At 45.1% G+C, this 24,096-nt stretch overlaps 1 protein-coding gene across 6 annotated transcripts in view; it reads right to left on the reverse strand.

Annotated features, from left to right (window-relative positions):
- Positions 1 to 6,190: 6,190 nt before the first annotated feature.
- Positions 6,191 to 24,096, reverse strand: part of LOC110511300 (neural cell adhesion molecule L1.1-like) — a 64,951-nt gene continuing 47,045 nt past the window's right edge. For 4 of the 6 annotated variants that reach the window (XM_036989144.1, XM_036989148.1, XM_036989149.1 and 1 more), the window contains 6 exons: positions 23,834 to 23,947; positions 22,628 to 22,777; positions 15,368 to 15,499; positions 15,176 to 15,248; positions 9,867 to 9,878; positions 6,191 to 9,769 (listed from right to left, as the gene is read on the reverse strand). In XM_036989144.1, the coding sequence (XP_036845039.1) occupies positions 9,508 to 9,769; positions 9,867 to 9,878; positions 15,176 to 15,248; positions 15,368 to 15,499; positions 22,628 to 22,777; positions 23,834 to 23,947 (743 nt within the window). In that variant the 3' untranslated portion in view covers positions 6,191 to 9,507. Of the gene's footprint in view, positions 9,770 to 9,866; positions 9,879 to 15,175; positions 15,249 to 15,367; positions 15,500 to 15,546; positions 15,720 to 22,627; positions 22,778 to 23,833; positions 23,948 to 24,096 lie in introns of those variants that run through there. The other 2 variants (XM_036989145.1, XM_036989150.1) reach the window with 2 other exon arrangements.

The following is a 24,096-nucleotide window of genomic DNA, read 5'->3' on the forward strand; positions in this document are numbered from 1 at the left end:
TCTAACCCAGCCGTTTGATGTGCATTCCGACCCAGCCGTTTGATGTGCATTCTAACCCAGCCGTTTGATGTACGTTCTAACCCAGCCGTTTGATGTGCGTTCTAACCCAGCCGTTTGATGTACGTTCTAACCCAGCCGTTTGATGTGCGTTCTAACCCAGCCGTTTGATGTGCATTCTAACCCAGCCGTTTGATGTACGTTCTAACCCAGCCGTTTGATGTACGTTCTAACCCAGCCGTTTGATGTACGTTCTAACCCAGCCGTTTGATGTGCGTTCTAACCCAGCCGTTTGATGTACGTTCTAACCCAGCCGTTTGATGTACGTTCTAACCCAGCCGTTTGATGTGCGTTCTAACCCAGCCGTTTGATGTGCATTCCGACCCAGCCGTTTGATGTGCATTCCAACCCAGCCGTTTGATGTGCATTCCGACCCAGCCGTTTGATGGGCATTCCGACCCAGCCGTTTGATGTGCATTCCGACCCAGCCGTTTGATGTGCATTCCGACCCAGCCGTTTGATGTGCATTCCGACCCAGCCGTTTGATGTGCATTCAGACCCAGCCGTTTGATGTGCATTCTAACCCAGCCGTTTGATGTGCATTCTAACCCAGCCGTTTGATGTGCATTCCAACCCAGCCATTTGATGTGCATTCTAACCCAGCCGTTTGATGTGCATTCTAACCCAGCCGTTTGATGTGCATTCTAACCCAGCCGTTTGATGTGCATTCTAACCCAGCCGTTTGATGTGCATTCCGACCCAGCCGTTTGATGTGCGTTCTAACCCAGCCGTTTGATGTGCGTTCTAACCCAGCCGTTTGATGTACGTTCTAACCCAGCCGTTTGATGTGCATTCCGACCCAGCCGTTTGATGGGCATTCCGACCCAGCCGTTTGATGTGCATTCCGACCCAGCCGTTTGATGTGCATTCCGACCCAGCCGTTTGATGTGCATTCCGACCCAGCCGTTTGATGTGCATTCAGACCCAGCCGTTTGATGTGCATTCTAACCCAGCCGTTTGATGTGCATTCTAACCCAGCCGTTTGATGTGCATTCCGACCCAGCCGTTTGATGTACATTCCGACCCAGCCGTTTGATGTGCATTCCGACCCAGCCGTTTGATGTACATTCCGACCCAGCCGTTTGATGTGCATTCTAACCCAGCCGTTTGATGTGCATTCCGACCCAGACGTTTGATGTGCATTCCGACCCAGCCGTTTGATGTGCGTTCTAACCCAGCCGTTTGATGTGCGTTCTAACCCAGCCGTTTGATGTACGTTCTAACCCAGCCGTTTGATGTGCATTCCGACCCAGCCGTTTGATGGGCATTCCGACCCAGCCGTTTGATGTGCATTCCGACCCAGCCGTTTGATGTGCATTCCGACCCAGCCGTTTGATGTGCATTCCGACCCAGCCGTTTGATGTGCATTCAGACCCAGCCGTTTGATGTGCATTCTAACCCAGCCGTTTGATGTGCATTCTAACCCAGCCGTTTGATGTGCATTCCGACCCAGCCGTTTGATGTACATTCCGACCCAGCCGTTTGATGTGCATTCTAACCCAGCCGTTTGATGTGCATTCCGACCCAGACGTTTGATGTGCATTCCGACCCAGCCGTTTGATGTGCATTCCGACCCAGCCGTTTGATGTGCATTCTAACCCAGCCGTTTGATGTGCATTCTAACCCAGCTGTTTGATGTGCATTCTAACCCAGCCGTTTGATGTGCATTCCGACCCAGCCGTTTGATGTGCATTCCAACCCTGCCGTTTGATGTGCATTCCAACCCAGCCGTTTGATGTGCATTCCGACCCAGCCGTTTGATGTGCATTCCAACCCAGCCGTTTGATGTGCATTCCGACCCAGCCGTTTGATGTGCATTCCGACCCAGCCGTTTGATGTGCATTCCGACCCAGCCGTTTGATGTGCATTCTAACCCAGCCGTTTGATGTCCATACTAACCCAGCCGTTTGATGTGCATTCTAACCCAGCCGTTTGATGTGCATTCCGACCCAGACGTTTGATGTGCATTCCAACCCAGCCGTTTGATGTGCATTCTGACCAGCCAGTGTTGGTTTGCAATGAGCAAAATGGAAGAATAGTTTCAAACTGTTCATCACTGCTTCAGGAGTCAAAGATGCATCACAAAAACAAGCTATTTTATTGCACTTGGGAGGTGTTAAATGTTAAATGCTTCAGATGTGGTCAAGAGTACAAGACATCTAATGATGACCACGATGTTAAATGCTTCAGATGTGGTCAGGAGGGCCACACTTCCCAGCAGTACTGATGACACTGAAATACATTTATTAGTCAATGACCAGCCAGTTAACATGTTCACATTTCCCAGCAGTACTGATGACGCTGAAATACAGTTATTAGTCAATGACCAGTCAGTTAGTGGGGATATCACCAGGGTGACATGTCAGTCTTCTCAAAACTGGACCTAAAGTGGGGATATCATTAGATCGAACTGAAACTCGAGTCACGTTCCCTGACCACATGTGAATCACACAGGTTTGTGCCGCAACAAGAGACTAATGTTTCAGTGTCTCCTGAGACATATCAACACATCATCCCTCAAGTCCTACAAGGCATCGATGGGGTCCACAACATCTCAGATGATATCATTGTGTTTAGGAAAAACAGACAAGAACAGAACAAACGACTACACCAAGTCCTGAGACGACTGCAGGAGAGGGGACTCAATCTCAACAGTGACAAATGTGGATTCCGACTGACGAAGATGGAGTTCGTGGTCCGCGTTCTCTCGAAGAACGGCATCGGAGCAACATAGTCAAAGGTGGAAGCGGAGCAGAACACGCGCAGACCGACAAATGCTGCTGAAGTAAGGAGCTTCTTAGGACTAGTGAACTACTGTAGCTGATGTATCCCTAATCTGGCAACCACATCCGAACCGCAGAGAAGACTCACAAAATCATCATTCAGCGCGCTGAAGAACGCACTGGCCAGGTCACAAAACATGGCCGACCTCAATCAAGATGCAGAGACACACGTGATTGTGGATGCTAGTCCAGTGAGGCTAGGGGCTATCTTGAGTCAGAAGCAAAAAGATGGTTCACACAGGCCAGTGTACTATGCTAGCCGTGCTCTCACAGATGTAGAGAGAGACTTAAAGAGAGGCACTTGCCATAGTCTGGGCGTGCAATAAGTTTAATGTTTTCTCTATGGCAAAGCCTTTGCAATGGTAATCGATCACAAGCCTTTAGAGAATATTTATTCTTAAAAATCCCAACAAACAGCGAGGATCGAGAGATGGGCACTAGAAATTCACTAGCTTTACCTAGCATGGACTTGTAGATGACCTGGAGCCAGTGAGTCTGGCAACGAATATGTAGCGAGGACCAGCAGAATAGAGCCTACAGGTCGCAGTGGTGGGTGGTATAAGGTGCTTTAGTAACAAAAGGATGGCACTGTGATAAACTGCATCCAGTTTGCTGAGTAGAGTATTGGAAGCTATTTTGTAGATGACATCCCCGAAGTCGAGGATTGGTAGGATAGTCAGTTTACCTAGGGTAAGTTTGGCGGCGTGAGTGAAGGAGGCTTTGTTGCGAAATAGAAAGCCGACTCTAGATTTGATTTTAGATTGGAGATGTTTGATATGAGTCTGGAAGGAGAGTTTACAGTCTAGCCAGACACCTAGGTACTTATAGATGTCCACATATTCTAGGTCGGAACCATCCAGGGTGGTGATGCTAGTCGGGCGTGCGGGTGCAGGCAGCGAATGGTTGAAAAGCATGCATTTGGTTTTACTTGCATTTAAGAGCAGTTGGAGGCCACGGAAGGAGTGTTGTATGGCATTGAAGCTCGTTTGGAGGTTAGATAGCACAGTGTCCAAGGAAGGGCCAGAAGTATACAGAATGGTGTCATCTGCTTAGAGGCGGATCAGGGAATTGCCCGCAGCAAGAGCAACATCATTGATATATACAGAGAAAAGAGTCGGCCCGAGAATTGAACCCTGTGGTACCCCCATACAGACTGCCAGAAGACCGGAACACATGCCCTCCGATTTGACACACTGAACTCTGTCTGCAAAGTAGTTGGTGAACCAGGCAAGGCAGTCATTAGAAAAACCGGGGCTACTGAGTCTGCCGATAAGAATATGGTGATTGACAGAGTCGAAAGCCTTGGCCAGGTCGATGAAGACGGCTGCCCAGTACTGTCTTTTATCGGAAATCAATAATTTTGCTCTTTATAGCCATCTTAAATATAAAACCTTATTTGTTCATCAAAAATGTTGAATAACTCACCACAGGTTAATACCACTCCACTATGTCTCCCTGTCATGGCTTTTGTGCCATCAGTACAGATACAATCACATCTTGACCACCAAAGTTCATTAGATGTCACAAAGCTGTCTAGTACTTTAACCTCTCTTGGGTAGGGGGCAGTATTTTGACGTCCGGATGAAAAACATGCCCAAAGTAAACTGCTGTTTACTCAGACCCAGAAGCTAGGATATGCATATAATTGGTAGTCTCTAAAACTGTTAAAATTATGTATGTGCGTATAACAGAACATAATTCAGCCTTACTTTATTTTCCATGGCTATCACTTTAATTATAAGTCCTCCCAGGTTGCAGTTCCTAGGGCTTCCCCTAGATGTCAAGTCTTTAGAAAGAGTTTCAGATGGTTTCCGAAAAATGAGCCAGAAATGGTAGTTTTTTCAGGTGGCTCCCATTTTGGCTGTAGTGTTTCCAAACACGTGAATGAGAGCACGTTCTTTGGTATTTTTCTCCGGTAAAGACAATAACGATTCTCCGTCTTAAATTAGGGTACCTAAGGTTTGATTATAAACGTTGTTTAACTTGTTTGGAAAAGTTTATTAGAAATGTTTGGGATTCATTTTGTATGCATTTTGATGGAGGGAAAATGGGTGGATTATTGACTGAAGCGCGCCAGCTAAACTGAGTTTTTATGGATATAAAGAAGGACATTATCGAACAAAAGGACCATTTGTGATGTAACTGGGACCTTTTGGAGTGCCAACAGAAGAAGATCATCAAAGGTAAGGCATTTCTTATATTGCTATTTCAGACTTTCGTGTCGCACCTGCCTGGTTGAAATATGTTTTTCATGTGTTTGTATGTGTGGTGCTGTCCTCAGATAATCGCATAGTTTGCTTTCGCCGTAAAGCCTTTTTGAAATCTGACACAGCGGCTGGATTAACAAGAAGTTAAGCTTTATTTTGATGTATTACACTTGTGATTTTATGAAAGTTTAATAATTATAATTCTGTAGTTTGAATTTCGCGCTCTGCAATTTCACCGGATGTTGGCCAGGTGGGACGCTAAGGTGTTGTAGTGGAGCAGGTTGAGAGCTTCAAGTTCCTTGGTTTCCACATCACCAACAAACTAACATGGTCCAAGCACATCAAGACAGTTGTGAAGAGGACACGACAAAACCTATTCCCCCTCAAGAGACTAAAAATATTTGGCATGGGTCCTCAGCTGCACAATCGAGAGCATACTGACTGGTTGCATCACTGCCTGGTATGGCAACTGCTCAGCCTCCGACCGCAATGCACTACAGAGGGTAGTGCGTTAGGCCCAGTAAATTACTGGGTCCAAGCTTACTGCCGTCCAGGACCTCTATACCAGGCGGTGTCAGAGGAAAGCCCTACAAGTTGTCAAAGACTCCATCCACCCCAGTCATAGACTGTTCTCTCTGCTACCGCACGGCAAGTGGTACCGGAGCGCCAAGTCTAGGTCCAAGAGGCTTCTAAACAGCATCTACCCCCAAGCCATAAGACTACTGAACAATCAAATATATATATGCAAAAGTCACTTTAATAAATCTACCCACATGTACATATTACCTCGACTAACTGGTACCCCCTGTATATAGCCTCGCTATTGTTATTTTACTGCTGCTCTTTAATTATTTGTTACTTTTATTTCTTATTTTTGGGGTTATTTTTCTTAAAAGTGCATTGTTGGTTAATTAAGGGCTTGTAATTTAGCATTCCGCTGTAAGGACTACACCTGTTGTATTCGGCGCATGTGAAATATACGATTTGATTTGATTGTTGTATTGTCTGGATGTGATGGTCAGTTGCATTGTTGTCTTGTCTGGACCCAAATACCCCCGTACGCACACCCACACCCCCATACGCACACCCACACACGCACACCCCCGTACGCACACCCACAATAAGTCACAGTGTAGTGGCATCTTAGTTATGCATAGTCCCAGTTTATTATTAGCTGTGGGGTTAATTAATAAGATACACAACAAGCAGGTACAATATCAGTTGTTTAACCCTCCCCTCTGTGTTCATCCCTCCCTTCCTCCCCCAGTACCTATGTGAGACTTCAGTATTAATATTAATGTTGATATTATTATTAATATTAGTCATATACTTATTGGTTATTGTAAAATATTCATATTTAAAGATTTCCCTTTTGTAGTTTTTGTTGTTTTTCTCTGTGTTTATAGTTGTAAAAGAAGGCTGCGACAGACAGAGACAGACAGACGACAGACAGGCAGACAGAAATCAATTGGAAATTAACCTAAGAGGATTTTTCAACTCATTACTTCAAAACTGAATTGACCCAGACAGCCTGACAGATATGGCACATTAACTTCTTAGTCGGAACTAGGAAACTCCAAAATCTCTTGCATGCTAATTGTTGTACTTGCCATATTCAACAAATTAGCAAGTCGGAAATGTCTAACTTTCCTAGTACCGACTAGCATAGAGCAGAGGCTGGACAAGACCAGGGAGGAGTCTGTAGAGCGTATTGGGTTCATTCCAGTTTGTCTATATTGCAGTCTCTCTGCTCACAATGCCGTTAAAAGTGTTCAACCACATTAATATGACATATCAATCTTCTGAGATGCCCAGGGACACTGCTATACCTGGAACAACACCCCAAACTGGCCTCTGTGCTCTGGGCCAAACAGGCTTCTCTCCTGTTCCTCTTTGCCCTGCCCACTTTTCAAAAGACGTGATGCGTTGAGCTTCTACTCCTGGCGATGATGTAATGATGATATCATGTTCTTTTAACGTTGACTGAACTTTGGTTTGTCCTTTTTGTTTTACAGATATGACATTACTTATCAATGTTAACTAATAAATTGTTACAGATATGACATTACTTATCAATGTTAACTAATAAATTGTTCTACAGATGACATTTCTTATCAATGTTAACTAATAAATTGTTACAGATGACATTTCTTATCAATGTTAACTAATAAATTGTTACAGATATGACATTACTTATCAATGTTAACTAATAAATTGTTCTACAGATGACATTACTTATCAATGTTAACTAATAAATTGTTACAGATGACATTTCTTATCAATAATCTCTAGCTGCTGTTTATCTAACATACAGAAACATAAGTTGAACGATTTTCTAGGATCTAAACACAAGCGTCTGGACTACAAGCCAATACAGAAAGAGTGAAACCATCCAGGTTGTGATGATTATTATCATAGATATGATGACACACAGGAACAGCAGTCTAACTGAAGAGAGCAGTGGGAGCTACAAAACCAAGTTACATTAAACTAATCACTTTGAAAAAGGATCAATTGAAATGATCAAATAATGATCAGATAGATAACAATCTTCAGCTTCTATTTACATTCAGAGAATGATACTTCTGATTCTCTCCTCCCTCTTCTCTCCATCTCTCTACCTCCCTCTCCCTCCTCTGTTCTTCCTTCCTCCATTGCCCCCTCCTCCTTCAGCCCAGTAGTAGAAGTTTGCTACAGAGCTTGACTAGTCCATGGATTCCATAGGGGCGGGAGAAGAGAAGAGAAAGAGAAAGAGAAAGAGAAAGAGAGAGAAAGACAGAAAGAGGAGAAGAGAGAGAGTGTGTGTGTGTGTGTGTGTTTGTACTATCATTGGGGGTACCATAAGTAAAACAAGGAACATTCAGACAAGTGGGAACATTTTGCTGGTCCCCACAAGGAAAAAGGCTATTTTAAGTTTTAGGGTTACAATTACAAGTTAGAATTAGGGTTTAAAGGTTAGGGTTAGTATGAGGGTTAGGGTAAGGATAAGGTTTCTCTTCTCTTCATCTCCTACCCCTTCTCTCTCAGGGGAGGAGAGACGGAGAGATGGAGAGAAGAGGAGGGATGAGGAGAGGAGATGGAGAGATGGAGAGAAGGACGGATGGTTGGACTAAGAGTGTCAGGGTTTGGTCGGGCTCTTAGGTGTGTGTTTTTATTAAACTTGTATGTGTTCAGGGAAGCCCAACGTCTCAGTGGTGCCCTGAGAACAAACTATTCAATATGATCATTTAATAAAACAGCAGTTACAGAAACACTACAACACAAATACATTATTACAGTCAACCAGAACACTCATCAGTGAGTTCCATCAGCATTCTAAAGAACACTCACACACATCAGTGAGTTCCATCAGCATTCTAAAGAACCCTCACACACATCAGTGAGTTCCATCAGCATTCTAAAGAACACTCACACACATCAGTGAGTTCCATCAGCATTCTAAAGAACCCTCACACACATCAGTGAGCTCCATCAGCATTCTAAAGAACACTCACACACATCAGTGAGTTCCATCAGCATTCTAAAGAACACTCACACACATCAGTGAGTTCCATCAGCATTCTAAAGAACACTCACACACATCAGTGAGTTCCATCAGAATTCTAAAGAACACTCACACACATCAGTGAGTTCCATCAGCATTCTAAAGAACCCTCACACACATCAGTGAGTTCCATCAGCATTCTAAAGAACCCTCACACACATCAGTGAGCTCCATCAGCATTCTAAAGAACACTCACACACATCAGTGAGTTCCATCAGCATTCTAAAGAACCCTCACACACATCAGTGAGTTCCATCAGGATTCTAAACTGCCCTATTGGCACCAGGGATTCAAGATGGGGGGGGGGGGGGGGGGGGGGTGTTGAAACTAAAATCTGATTGGTTGGTAGAGACACGAGGGACCTTAAGAGTTGACCAGCCCTGTGAGCGAGTTTGGTGCATTGCATTTTACATTTTAAGATAAGTGTTGGATGCTTTGTCAACAAAAAGGGAGTAATGAAGTGTTCTAGGAGATTTTATTGATGTTGAGCAGACCTTCTGATAAAGGACGCAGTGGTGAGGATTAAACCTGTTACCTGTGATAAAACGAAGTGCGCTATGGTACACTGCGTCAAAGGGTTTTGGAGTAGTGGCTGCTGCATTCTGAGTGTGTGTATTACTGTGTGTAACCAGATGTGTGTACTACCCTGTGTGTATTACCGTGTGTGTAAACGTGGAGTAGAGAAGGCAAGCTGATCTGTAAATGACTTCTCTGTACCCCCATGGAATGTACTGGACTTGTGTATGTCTAGCAGGCAGGCAGGCAGTAGTGTCAGGAATGATGTGTCTTCATGCAGGCAGTCTGAGGGCAGTAGTGTCAGGAATGATGTGTCTTCATGCAGGCAGTCTGATGGCAGTAGTGTCAGGAATGAGAGGTCTTCATGCAGGCGGTCTGATGGTGTGTGTGTCTGTTCTATTTAACTGGTCCTGTCCAGTATTCCAGCGAAGGAGGGGCCTATCGGAGGAGGCGGTGGGTCTAGATTGACAGGGGAGGCGGGGCCAGAGCTCTCATTTCCTGTAGGGGCGGGCCCTCGGCCGCTGTATTGACCAATGAAAGAGCCGTCCTCGTTGAACTGGATGTCGACACTGTCTCCGTATTCGGCAAGGGAGTCGTCACTCCCCAGTTTACTCTCCACACACAGAGATGGCTGACTGACTGACCGCTTCTCATCACCATCACTATGGAGACAGAGGAAACAGTAACAGAGAAATAGCTACATATGAACACCATGTTAAAACAAAATAGAACGAAGAGAGAGAAAGAAAAAGTTCTCACCTTTCCAGAGATCTGCATTAACGGAGCAGCATGGGGTAGAGAGGGAGGTTAGAGGTCAGGGGTTAGAGGTCAGGGGTTAGAGGTCAGGCTTATTGGAGAATAAAAATACTTGTTTTGTGTGTGTATTGTGTAAATATGCGTATGTGTTGCGTAAAGATGTGTGTGTGTGTGTGTAAATATGTGTGTGTGTTGTGTAAAGATGTGTGTGTGTAAAGGTGTGTGTGTTATGCAAAGATGTGTGTGTGTGTGTGTGTAAATATATGTGTGTGTGTGTGTGTGTAAAGATGTGTGTGTGTAAATATGTGTGTGTGTTGTGTAAAGATGTGTGTGTGTAAAGATGTGTGTGTGTGTGTAAATATGTGTGTGTGTGTGTGTAAATATGTGTGTGTGTTGTGTAAAGATGTGTGTGTAAAGATGGGTGTGTGTTGTGTAAAGATGTGTGTGTGTAAAGGTGTGTGTGTGTTATGCAAAGATGTGTGTGTGTGTGTGTGTGTGTGTAAATATGTGTGTGTGTTGTGTAAAGATGTGTGTGTGTTATGCAAAGATGTGTGTGTGTGTGTGTGTGTAAATGTGTGTGTGTGTTGTGTAAAGATGTGTGTTGTGCAAAGATGTGTGCTGTGTAAATATGTGTGTGTGTTGTGTAAAGATGTGTGTGTGTAAAGATGTGTGTGTGTGTAAATATGTGTGTGTGTTGTGTAAAGATGTGTGTGTGTAAAGATGTGTGTGTGTAAAGATGTGTGTGTGCTGTGTAAATGTGTGTGTGCTGTGTAAATATGTGTGTGTGTTGTGTAAAGATGTGTGTGTGTTGTGTAAAGATGTGTGTGTGTTGTGTAAAGATGTGTGTGTGCTGTGTAAAGATGTGTGTGTGCTGTGTAAAGATGTGTGTGTGCTGTGTAAAGATGTGTGTGTGCTGTGTAAAGATGTGTGTGTGCTGTGTAAAGATGTGTGTGTGCTGTGTAAATATGAGTGTGTGCTGTGTAAAGATGTGTGTGTGCTGTGTAAAGATGTGTGTGTGCTGTGTAAAGATGTGTGTGTGCTGTGTAAATATGAGTGTGTGCTGTGTAAATATGAGTGTGTGCTGTGTGTGTGCTGTGTAAAGATGTGTGTGTGCTGTGTAAAGATGTGTGTGTGCTGTGTAAATATGAGTGTGTGCTGTGTAAATATGAGTGTGTGCTGTGTAAAGATGTGTGTGTGCTGTGTAAAGATGTGTGTGTGCTGTGTAAATATGTGAAGTAAAACCCTTGAATTCACTCTCCCAGAAGCGTTGCTGGTGAGTAAAACCCTTGAATTCACTCTCCCAGAAGCGTTGCTGGTGAGTAAAACCCTTGAATTCACTCTCCCATAAGCGTTGCTGGTGAGTAAAACCCTTGAATTCACTCTCCCAGAAGCGTTGCTGGTGAGTAAAACCCTTGAATTCACTCTCCCAGAAGCGGGGCTGGTGAGTAAAACCCTTGAATTCACTCTCCCAGAAGCGTTGCTGGTGAGTTAAACCCTTGAATTCACTCTCCCAGAAGCGTCGCTGGTGAGTAAAACCCTTGAATTCATTCTCCCAGAAGCGTTGCTGGTGAGTTAAACCCTTGAATTCATTCTCCCAGACGCATCGCTGGTGAGTAAAACCCTTGAATTCACTCTCCCAGACGCGTCGCTGGTGAGTAAAACCCTTGAATTCACTCTCCCAGAAGCGTTGCTGGTGAGTTAAACCCTTGAATTCATTCTCCCAGACGCGTCGCTGGTGAGTAAAACCCTTGAATTCACTCTCCCAGACGCGTCGCTGGTGAGTAAAACCCTTGAATTCACTCTCCCAGAAGCGTTGCTGGTGAGTTAAACCCTTGAATTCACTCTCCCAGACGCGTCGCTGGTGAGTAAAACCCTTGAATTCACTCTCCCAGAAGCATTGCTGGTGAGTTAAACCCTTGAATTCATTCTCCCAGAAGCGTTGCTGGTGAGTAAAACCCTTGAATTCACTCTCCCAGAAGCGTCGCTGGTGAGTAAAACCCTTGAATTCATTCTCCCAGAAGCGTTGCTGGTGAGTAAAACCCTTGAATTCATTCTCCCAGGCGCGTTGCTGGTGAGTTAAACCCTTGAATTCATTCTCCCAGACGCGTTGCTGGTGAGTAAAACCCTTGAATTCACTCTCCCAGAAGCGTTGCTGGTGAGTAAAACCCTTGAATTCATTCTCCCAGACGCGTTGCTGGTGAGTAAAACCCTTGAATTCATTCTCCCAGACGCGTTGCTGGTGAGTAAAACCCTTGAATTCATTCTCCCAGAAGCGTTGCTGGTGAGTAAAACCCTTGAATTCATTCTCCCAGACGCGTTGCTGGTGAGTAAAACCCTTGAATTCATTCTCCCAGACGCGTTGCTGGTGAGTAAAACCCTTGAATTCACTCTCCCAGAAGCGTTGCTGGTGAGTAAAACCCTTGAATTCACTCTCCCAGAAGCGTTGCTGGTGAGTAAAACCCTTGAATTCATTCTCCCAGACGCGTTGCTGGTGAGTAAAACCCTTGAATTCACTCTCCCAGAAGCGTCTCTGGTGAGTAAAACCCTTGAATTCACTCTCCCAGAAGCGTCTCTGGTGAGTAAAACCCTTGAATTCACTCTCCCAGAAGCGTCTCTGGTGAGTAAAACCCTTGAATTCATTCTCCCAGAAGCGTTGCTGGTGAGTAAAACCCTTGAATTCACTCTCCCAGAAGCATTGCTGGTGAGTAAAACCCTTGAATTCATTCTCCCAGACGCGTTGCTGGTGAGTAAAACCCTTGAATTCACTCTCCCAGAAGCGTTGCTGGTGAGTAAAACCCTTGAATTCATTCTCCCAGACGCGTTGCTGGTGAGTAAAACCCTTGAATTCATTCTCCCAGACGCGTTGCTGGTGAGTAAAACCCTTGAATTCACTCTCCCAGAAGCGTTGCTGGTGAGTAAAACCCTTGAATTCATTCTCCCAGACGCGTTGCTGGTGAGTAAAATCCTTGAATTCACTCTCCCAGAAGCGTCTCTGGTGAGTAAAACCCTTGAATTCATTCTCCCAGAAGCGTTGCTGGTGAGTTAAACCCTTGAATTCACTCTCCCAGAAGCATTGCTGGTGAGTAAAACCCTTGAATTCACTCTCCCAGAAGCGTTGCTGGTGAGTAAAACCCTTGAATTCACTCTCCCAGAAGCGTTGCTGGTGAGTTAAACCCTTGAATTCACTCTCCCAGAAGCGTTGCTGGTGAGTAAAACCCTTGAATTCACTCTCCCAGAAGCGTCTCTGGTGAGTAAAACCCTTGAATTCATTCTCCCAGAAGCGTCTCTGGTGAGTAAAACCCTTGAATTCATTCTCCCAGAAGCGTCTCTGGTGAGTTAAACCCTTGAATTCACTCTCCCAGAAGCGTTGCTGGTGAGTAAAACCCTTGAATTCACTCTCCCAGAAGCGTCTCTGGTGAGTTAAACCCTTGAAATCACTCTCCCAGAAGCGTTGCTGGTGAGTAAAACCCTTGAATTCATTCTCCCAGAAGCGTCGCTGGTGAGTAAAACCCTTGAATTCACTCTCCCAGAAGTATCGCTGGTGAGTTAAACCCTTGAATTCACTCTCCCAGAAGCGTTGCTGGTGAGTTAAACCCTTGAATTCATTCTCCCAGAAGCGTTGCTGGTGAGTTAAACCCTTGAATTCACTCTCCCAGAAGCGTCGCTGGTGAGTAAAACCCTTGAATTCACTCTCCCAGACGCGTCGCTGGTGAGTAAAACCCTTGAATTCACTCTCCCAGAAGCATCGCTGGTGAGTTAAACCCTTGAATTCACTCTCCCAGAAGCGTTGCTGGTGAGTTAAACCCTTGAATTCATTCTCCCAGACGCGTCGCTGGTGAGTAAAACCCTTGAATTCATTCTCCCAGAAGCGTCTCTGGTGAGTTAAACCCTTGAATTCACTCTCCCAGAAGCGTCTCTGGTGAGTTAAACCCTTGAAATCACTCTCCCAGAAGCGTTGCTGGTGAGTAAAACCCTTGAATTCATTCTCCCAGAAGCGTCGCTGGTGAGTAAAACCCTTGAATTCACTCTCCCAGAAGCATCGCTGGTGAGTTAAACCCTTGAATTCACTCTCCCAGAAGCGTTGCTGGTGAGTTAAACCCTTGAATTCATTCTCCCAGAAGCGTTGCTGGTGAGTTAAACCCTTGAATTCACTCTCCCAGAAGCGTCGCTGGTGAGTAAAACCCTTGAATTCATTCTCCCAGAAGCGTTGCTGGTGAGTTAAACCCTTGAATTCACTCTCCCAGAAGCGTTGCTGGTGAGTAAAACCCTTGAATTCACTCTCCCAGAAGCGTTGCTGGTGAGTAAAACCCTTGAATTCACTCTCCCAGAAGCGTTGCTGGTGAGTAAAACCCTTGAATTCACTCTCCCAGAAGCGTCTCTGGTGAGTAAAACCCTTGAATTCATTCTCCCAGAAGCGTTGCTGGTGAGTTAAACCCTTGAATTCACTCTCCCAGAAGCGTCTCTGGTGAGTAAAACCCTTGAATTCACTCTCCCAGAAGCGTTGCTGGTGAGTAGCCTTCTTCAGTGTGTAGGTACAAATCTTTTACATCACCCCTTGCTACTGTTGCCGAGCCCATCAAGGCCTTGATCAGTGGTATACCCCACCAACATTAGACCACTATACAGCAAGCCCTAAAATTGTTGAAATAAGTCAATCAAATCAATGATGAGAATATTCAGATTAACTGCTACCCAACATGGAGGTTGTGAGTTCAAATCCCAGGTGAGAATAATTATTACTGTAAAAATGAACATGCACTATATAATCATGTTTGTCAAACACCGTATGTTAAAAGCACAGTGTGTGAGTCTCCTTGACAACAGACAAAGAACAATGAGTGGATCAGTGGTTCACCAAGCAGGGCCTTGATTGGCTCAGCAACAGAAGCAGGGCCTTGATTGGCTCAGCAACAGAAGCTGGGCCTTGATTGGCTCAGCAACAGTAACAAGGTACTGTTACTGTGTAATGAAAACATTTCTTTGGGACCATCAGTTGATGACCTGACAACTGATACAGAAATGTTCCTGCAAAGTTCCCATGAAACCTGTCTAGAACATTCAAATAGGATATTCTGAGAACATGGCAACCTGGGTTCTGTCTAAGGGAACTTTCTCCTAAGTAATGACAAAAGATGCTAAACAGGTTCTCAGGAGGTTTTTGCTAACATACATAGAATGTTCCCCTAACTAACAGAAAACTGGACCCTCAAACATCTGGAGAACATTACAGGGAACTTCACAAAAAAGTTCTCCCTAGAATTCTTAGCTGTGTTGTGTAAAGATGTGTGTGTGTGGGGTTAGATATGACAAACCTGTACTCTCCAAACGTCTCGTCTTTGATTGGCCGAGCCTCGGAGTCCATCTGACTCTCTTCCTTGTCTTTCACTGGAGGAGAGATACAGGTGAGTGCTCAGCTCGAACAAACGCAGCCTGCAACTGAAGTTAGTGTGAAAACGTACAGTAGACGGAGGGACAGACAGACACATCCCAGAGGGGAAAGTTACCTGCGTACTTGCCCCCTTTACTCCTCTTGATGAAACAGAGAACCAGAAGCAGCAACAACAGCAACACTACAGCACTGATCAGCCCTATGAACCAGCCTTGAGTAGCAAAATCACCTTCCACACCACGTAGCTCTGGGGAGACAGAGAGAGAGAAAATACCTCTTTATTAAACAACCACACAGCACTGATCAGCCCTATGAACCAGCCTTGAATATCAAAATCACCTTCCACACCACGTAGCTCTGGGGAGACAGAGAGAGAGAAAATACCTCTTTATTAAACAACCACACAGCACTGATCAGCCCTATGAACCAGCCTTGAATATCAAAATCACCTTCCACACCACGTAGCTCTGGGGAGACAGACACAGAGAGAGTGAGACAGAGACCGAGATGGAGACGAGTGAGTGCAAGAGAGAGAGAGAAAGAGAGAGAGACAGAGAGACCAGACCTCTTTATTAACTCTACCCTGCTACCATGAAAAGACTTCCACCCTGCTAACATACAGTGGGTAAACGCCAGTAGTTCTTGTGACTGTGTCTCAAAACCAAATGTTTACCTGGCCCACCACTCCAACATGGAATTTAACAGCCTTCACGACCAGGTCCACCTACACGAGGCAGCAGTGCCCACCATCGCCCTCAACCACTGCCCCAAAACCTCACACAGGAGCAACAGATCAAAAGACACCCCACCCAGACCATCTCCCAGAACTTTGGGGACCCCCCCCCCCCCTACACATAGAGAACCCATGCCGAGATGACCTACATCCAGACCACAGAACCACCAGCCACATCCACACCCCAGCTTTAATGAAGCTTTAATTTCTCCTTCCTGGAGGGGAAATCAAATCATTTCCAGGCCCAGGGACATGTCTGTGGCGACCTAATTGCCTGAACTGGACAAGAATCTGACGCCCTCAGCCCACAGGGGGACAAACACCTGCCTGCAGGTGACAGCATTCCCTCCCCCATATTCCCCCATAGGCACAACTATGACAACATAACCAACAAAAACGGATCACACTCCTGCAGCTCTGTCGCACGCTGGGTATTGTCATGACGTGGCCCTTTCTGGGTACAGATCGTGACTTCCCACTCTTTCCTACACACAGGTTCTGTTATCTCAGGTTGTAAATTCCTGGCGGAGACTCTCTCCCCCTGGCGGAGACTCTCTCCCCCTGACCATGCAGAAAGAGGGGCACAGAGAGAACAAAGGAATGGCAAACTTGGCAAACTCCTAAATCCCCAAAATGGGAATATGAAACAAAATGTCCACTTGTGAGAAGGTGGGAATGGTCCGTGGATACTTAAGGGACGGGTTGACGAGTGTGTTTCATTTGGTGACCTCAGAGAGGACAGGAAACACACATAACTATGTCTCTGAATGTGTACATTTCTCAATTATGGGGTTTGCATCTAATTATTGTATAAAATGAATGAGTAAAGATGAAGCTATTTGTGAAATGATGTAATGTGATGTTAAAGCTTTAATGTGAGAGAATTGTATTCCCTTTAAAGTTTAACCAAGTCATTGGCACTTCCCCGTGAACACAGACATGATCAGGTGTCATAGAACTGCCTTTTTTATTGTTAAGAATAAAACCCCCTTGAGGAAATCCTCTTTAGACAGCGAGTACCTCGGTGTTAGCTGAGGTGGCACAGGTTTGAGTTTAGACTAAGCAAACCCATAGCGTGAGAGAATAGTTATTGAATTCCTAACCATACCACGTGGAGCATTGGCTACACGGCTGGAAATGTTTATACTCTGAGACTATCAATCCCTACAGAATAAGAGCAAATCTTAGATACTAATTACTAGTCTGCAGCTAGAAATGATGTAAACCTGGGATGCGATTACCGACAACCACCGAAAAATCTATTCTATGAGATAATTTCTGAATGGTACTCTGAAGTACCCAATCTAACAACAAAATGCTTTAATCTTTAATCGAAATGCGTTAATGCAATTATTCCCAAATGAGCGAGCGTTCATGTGCAAAGGATTAGCATTTCAATTAATATATTTATAGTAGTACTGTGTGATCCCTCTGGTCTTTCCCGCCTATTCTCAGTCCACACCCACTTCCCTTTGTCCACCTTTGTCCGTCATATTGGCTTAGCCCACTAGGGAACCTTCCCTATCATTAGTTAGTAACAGATCTACTGTTTGTTTGTTTATGCATTTCTGTGTTTATTTAGTTAGTTAGCAAATAAATGATTAAGCCAATTGGTGTATGGATGATTTACAGTAAAGCCTGGGTTTGTGCAGATAACTAACAATTTACGTTTGGAATGAGACTGACGTGAGGTAAATAATAATTAATTCATTAGAAGACTAATTGATCAGATATTAAAATATCTGAAAGTTATATTAGGAAAATTATAACTTTGTAATCTGAAGATTTTCCCTGGTGCCCCGACTTCCTAGTTAATTACATTTACATGATTAGTTTAATCACGTAATAATAATTACAGAGAATTGATTTGATAAAATAACAGTCTTCACTTTTAATGACGCCAAAGCACAACATATTATGGTGCCCCGTGTGAGGAATCTGAGATAGAATTGGACTTTGCTGTTGAATTATATATACGTATACAGTGTCTTGCGAAAGTATTCGGCCCCCTTGAACTTTGCGACCTTTTGCCACATTTCAGGCTTCAAACATAAAGATATAAAACTGTATTTTTTTGTGAAGAATCAACAACAAGTGGGACACAATCATGAAGTGGAACGACATTTATTGGGTATTTCAAACTTTTTTAACAAATCAAAAACGGAAAAATTGGGCGTGCAAAATTATTCAGCCCCCTTAAGTTAATACTTTGTAGCGCCACCTTTTGCTGCCATTACAGCTGTAAGTCGCTTGGGGTATGTCTCTATCAGTTTTGCACATCGAGAGACTGAATTTTTTTCCTTTATGTTTGAAGCCTGACCATTCTGGACTTCCTCCAGATGGTACCTAAGGGCGTCACGGCGTGACTACCAATCCAAGCAACCGGAGCCCTGTACTCACAAGAGTAAAGAAGATAGGTTTCAGATTTTGATTCTGTCACAACTTCCGCCGAAGTCGGTCCCTCTCTTTGTTCAGGCGGCGTTCGGCGGTCGACGTCACCGGCTTTCTAGCCACCGCCGATCCACTTTTCATTTTCCATTTTCCACTTTGTCTTACACACTTGGCTTCACTCAACCAATTACTTGTTTATTATTTAACCCTCTGTTTCTCATGTTGTGTTTGTGAGTGATTGTTTATTGTAATTTGGTCCGTCTTTATGGGCTCGTGATGTTACATTGTACATTTGTCTTTTTGAGTAAAAAACGTTGATTGCTCATATCTGCTGTCCTGCGCCTGACTCTACACCAGCTACACACAGGACCCTTACAGCCTCCCTCATGTGTCCCTCAGTCTTCTCCTCTTGGCCATTTGGCACTGAGTAATATGGCGCCTCATGGCCAACAAAGCCAAAGCTTGGCTTCTCCTCTTGGCCCGCCGGCCCCAACTTCCCCACAGCTGACCCTCCGCCCGCTTGGCACAGAATACCTTGACAAACTCGTCAAGAATTTCCCCACCTTTGACCCCGTTCCTAGTTAGCCAAACGATATTGAGATGTTCCTACCTGACATTGGATGGCTACCCGAATGCTAGGGGTTCTGACAGGGTTTACCTGTTGAAGCAAACATAAAATAGACACATGACGAGGTTCATTGGTCTACAACAGCAACACGTGCTAAATGACTATGCTAAACCTGCCACAGCTTTCAGTGGTTCTGCGACACGCAAACACGATAGCTCACTGGCTAACAACATCAAACAAGCTCGGAACGAACACCCACAAGCTTACTATCATAGGCTTCATTCAGCTTACTTTGGCCTACTCACTGAAACAGGCATGGAAGATCTGATACCATTCAAACAAATGTTTCTGTCGAACATTACCTACTTGGGCCCTGCAGCCCACGTTGGCTTGCCTATCTTACTACTCAGAGAGCTTTCAAGCACAGCTTTTGAGGCATCAAAAGTTCGGAACGCTAAGAGCCCTGACCACTCGGTTTTGAATTTTGACCAGGAGCGGAACCCCTTTCCCAGACAGGTTAGCCAAGCCCACTCAAAATCTGAAAACTCGATCTGCTTTCACCTTGAACAGAAATGGCACATCATGTCATTGCGAATGGTCACTCCACTTCGTTGGGAATGTCCACTAAACACTAATCTAAACGCCCATACCTGGAAACAGTCCTGGAGGACTGCTTAACTAGTAGAGCGTGAATTGATTTGGGCGCGGCAATATCACTCATCTCTCAAACATTGTTTGATGAGCTAAAAAGGGCTTTGAAGCCAACTAAACGTTGGTTAAAAGTGGAACGATGCAACACTACACTTCGAGGGGTCACTCAGACTACCTCGCCTCTCACATTGAGAGTCATGCTGAAACTACACTTCCAGGACGTTTCGCTCGTTCACCCTGTGTATGTTACCAGCCTCGAAACTGTACCCCTGCTACTCGGAGCAGACTTGATGGATCAGTTACTCCCATTGATGGATTGGAAAACCAACTAGGTATGGACACAGGCCATAGTGCCTTCTCCACTGACCACACTGTCTTCCCCTAACGCTAGCTGCGAGGGGCATCTGTCGAAAGCACCCCTTGGGAAAAAGACGTTTAGAAACATCTTGTTGCAGAATCCGATCCAAAGAGATATCACAATATCTCGACACACATGCCATCAGCAAACCTGATTGACCATTCTTTTCATGATTTCGAGCCAGCTGTTTCATGTGACTTCCCTCCTCCTTGCAGTCGTGCAATACGGTAGTTGAGATGAACTACCCTTGCCCTTTGGACACTTCCACAAGCACTGCTTCCGCTTTGTGGGGCTTAGTGTCACCGCTTACAATGACACTAATGGAGCAAGATGGAGTGGTCAGATTTGCCAAAGGGAGGTCGGGGGAGGGCCTTATAAGCAATACGTTTGAATAGCAATGGTCGAGTGTTAGTATCGTGAGTAGGACAGGCAATGTGTTGATAGAATTTTGGCAGCCAAGTCCTGAAATTTGCTTTGTTAAAATCCCCAGCTTCAAGATTTGTTGTTTCCAGTTTGCATAAAGTTCTTTGACAGCCGTGGTGATGACAGAGGAGAATTATCTTGGGAGATCATTTTTATATTTGACCTTTAACTAGACAATTCAGTTAAGAACAAATGTTTATTTACAATGACGGCCTAGGAACAGTGGGTTAACTGCCTTGTTCAGGGGCAGAACGACAGATTTTGTACCTTGGCAACCCGGAGATTTGATCTTACAACCTTTTGGTTGCTAGTCCAACACTCTAACCACTCGGCTACGCTGCCGCCCCATAATATGCTTGGCATTTAATTGTGAGGTATTCTTGGTCGGATAAACAAAATGACTTAAGTTCCTGCATGTTCCTAGATTTACACCATGAGTCATTAATCATGAAACACACCCTCCACCCTTCTACTTCCCAGAGAGATATTTATTTGTTTCCGTGAAACAAAGTATGTTACAGGCCCCGATGTCTCTCTGGAAAGAATTCCTTGCTCTAAGCTCATCAGCTTTGTTATCCAAAGGCAAGTAATATACTCGGAAGCGGTGGGTGGTGTGCACGCCTCCTAAGTCGAACCAGAGTGCATCTCCTCCGCTGGCGATGTTTTGGGTCGGCCTCTGTAATAAGTTAAATTGCTCTGGGGAAAGTGAACAAAGGATCTGGTCCAGGGAAGTCGTATTCCTGGTCGTAATGCTGGTAGTTCTGATGAGTTACCTTCGCTCTAATATCCAATAGCTCTTCCTGGCTGTATGTAATAACACAAAATATTTCCTGAAATGATAATATAAAAAATAGTACATAAAAAAACAAAATACTGCAAAGTTTTCTAAGAGCTAGTCGCGATGCTGCCATCTCCGCCGGCGCCATCTTCCACCTCCCTTCCATCTGTATATCAATGAACTGGCGAGGGCCCTAGAACAGTCTGCAGCACACGGCCTCACCCTCTTCAACATATATATCAATGAATTGGCGAGGGCACTAGAACAGTCTGCAGCACCCTTTCTCACCCTTCTAGAATCTGAAGTCAAATGTCGACTGTTTGCTGATGAACTGGTGCTTCTGTCCCCAACCAAGGAGGTTCTACAGCAGCACGTAGATCATCTGCACAGATTCTGTCAGACCTGGGCCCTGACAGACCTGGGCCCTGTCAGACCTGGGCCCTGACAGACCTGGACCCTGACAGACCTGGGCCCTGACAGACCTGGGCCCTGACAGACCTGGGCCCTGACAGACCTGGACCCTGACAGACCTGGGCCCTGACAGACCTGGGCCCTGACAGACCTGGGCCCTGACAGACCTGGGCCCTGTCAGACCTGGGCCCTGACAGACCTGGACCCTGACAGTAAATCGCAGTAAGACAAAAATAAGGGTGTTCCAAAAAGGTCCAGTTGCCAGGACCACAAATACTAATTCCATCTAGACACTGTTGCCCTAGAGTCCACAAAAAACAATACATACCTTGGCCTAAACATCAGCACCACAAGTAACTCTCACAAAGCTGTGAACGATCTGAGAGTCAAGGTAAGAAGGGCCTTCAATGCCATCAAAAGGAACATAAGATTTGACATACCAATTACGATCTGGCAAAAAAAAATGTAATCTGTTATAGAACCCAATGTGAGGTCTGGGGTCCGCTCACCAACTAAGAATTTAACCATATTGAAACTCTGCATGCAAATTCTGCAAAAAATCCTCTATGTACAACGTAAAACATCCAATAATGCGTGCAGAGCAGAATTAGGCCGATACTTGCTCTAAATCTAAATCCAGAAAAGAGACGTTAAGTTCTACAACCACCAAAAATGAAGCAATTTCCAAACGTTCCATAACAAAGCAATAGCCGACAGATAGAGATAGAGATAGAGAGCGGGAGCGAAAAGTGAGAAGAGAGATCAGACAACATGAGAACATTGAAAGATGAGAGGTTGTGAAGTGGGTTCGATTCCCACTGGGGTGACATACTGAAATGAATCCACACCGTGTTTTAAGTTATATCATCTAAATGGCATACAGTATATGATTAAATATACAGAAATGTGTGTGTACGTCAGTATTTGTTTGTGTGTGATTGTGAGCGAGTGTGTGTGATTGTGTGTGTGTGATTGTGTGTATGTGATTGTGTGTGTGTGTGATTGTGTGTGTGTGTGAGTGTGTGATTGTGTGTGTGTGAGCGAGCGAGTGTGTATGTCTACCTGGACCGGTGGTCTGTATCTCGTCCTCCCAGTGTGTGTAGTTGCCATGGGTGATGAGGAGGCGGTACTGTGTTCCAGGCTGAAGACCCGTAAGCGAATAGAATGCCTGCAACGTGTTAACCTGTTCTGACTCCTCCCACTTACCCCCAACTACACACAAACACACACACAAACACACACAAACAAAAGTGAGAGACAAATATTGGATGAAAAAAGAGCAGAAACGGAAATCAAAAGACAAAAAAAAAAACTCCTCCCTGCCTCTGCAAATACTATCCTCCCCTCCATCTGTATATACTCTCCTCCCCTCCATCTGTATATACTCTCCTCCTCTCCATCTGTATATACTCTCCTCCCCTCCATCTGTATATACTCTCCTCCCCTCCATCTGTATATACTCTCCTCCCCTCCATCTGTATATACTCTCCTCCCCTCCATCTGTATATACTCTCCTCCCCTCCATCTGTATATACTCTCCTCCCCTCCATCTGTATATACTCTCCTCCCCTCCATCTGTATATACTCTCCTCCCCTCCATCTGTATATACTCTCCTCCCCTCCATCTGTATATACTCTCCTCCCCTCCATCTGTATATACTCTCCTCCCCTCCCTGCCTCCACATATACTCTCCTCCCTTCCCTCCCTGCCTCCTTCCATTACTCCCTGCCTCCACATATACTCTCCTCCCCTCCATCTGTATATACTTTCCTCCTCTCCATCTGTATATACTCTCCTCCCCTCCATCTGTATATACTCTCCTCCCCTCCATCTGTATATACTCTCCTCCCCTCCCTGCCTCCACATATACTCTCCTCCCTTCCCTCCCTGCCTCCTTCCATTACTCCCTCCCTGCACATATACTCTCATCCCTTCCCTCCCTGCCTCCTTCCATTACTCCCTCCCTCCACATATACTCTCCTCCCCACCATCCCTCCCTACCTCACTGCCATACACTCCTCCCCTCACACCCTGCCTCCCTCCACATATACTCTCCTCCCCACCATCCCTCCCTACCTCCCTGCCCTACCTCCCTACCTCACTGCCCTACACTCCTCCCCTCACACCCTGCCTCCCTCCCTCAAAAGTCTGGTGTAGATATACCATAGGTAGAAGGTAGTGTCACCAGTCTGGTGTAGATATACCATAGACAGAAGGTAGTGTCACCAGTCTGGTGTAGATATACCATAGATAGAAGGTAGTCTCACCAGTCTTGCTGAGGTATTTGATGTGGAAGCTGTGGTTCCTATATCTGTCTCCAGGGACCCAGCTCAGGTTGACTGACCTTTCTCCTACCACTGTACTGATGTTACTGGGAGGTACTGAGGGGGGAGATCAATACATTAGTTTCTATCACAATACTGATGTTAGTGGGGGGGGGGGGGGGGGGGGGGGGGCAATGTATTGGTTCCTATCACAATGCTGATGTTAGACTAACACGGGAATGGTTTCAATATCAATGTACAGTCTT

This window comes from Oncorhynchus mykiss, chromosome 9 (assembly GCF_013265735.2).
Source record: "Oncorhynchus mykiss isolate Arlee chromosome 9, USDA_OmykA_1.1, whole genome shotgun sequence".
Classification (NCBI taxonomy): domain Eukaryota; kingdom Metazoa; phylum Chordata; class Actinopteri; order Salmoniformes; family Salmonidae; genus Oncorhynchus; species Oncorhynchus mykiss.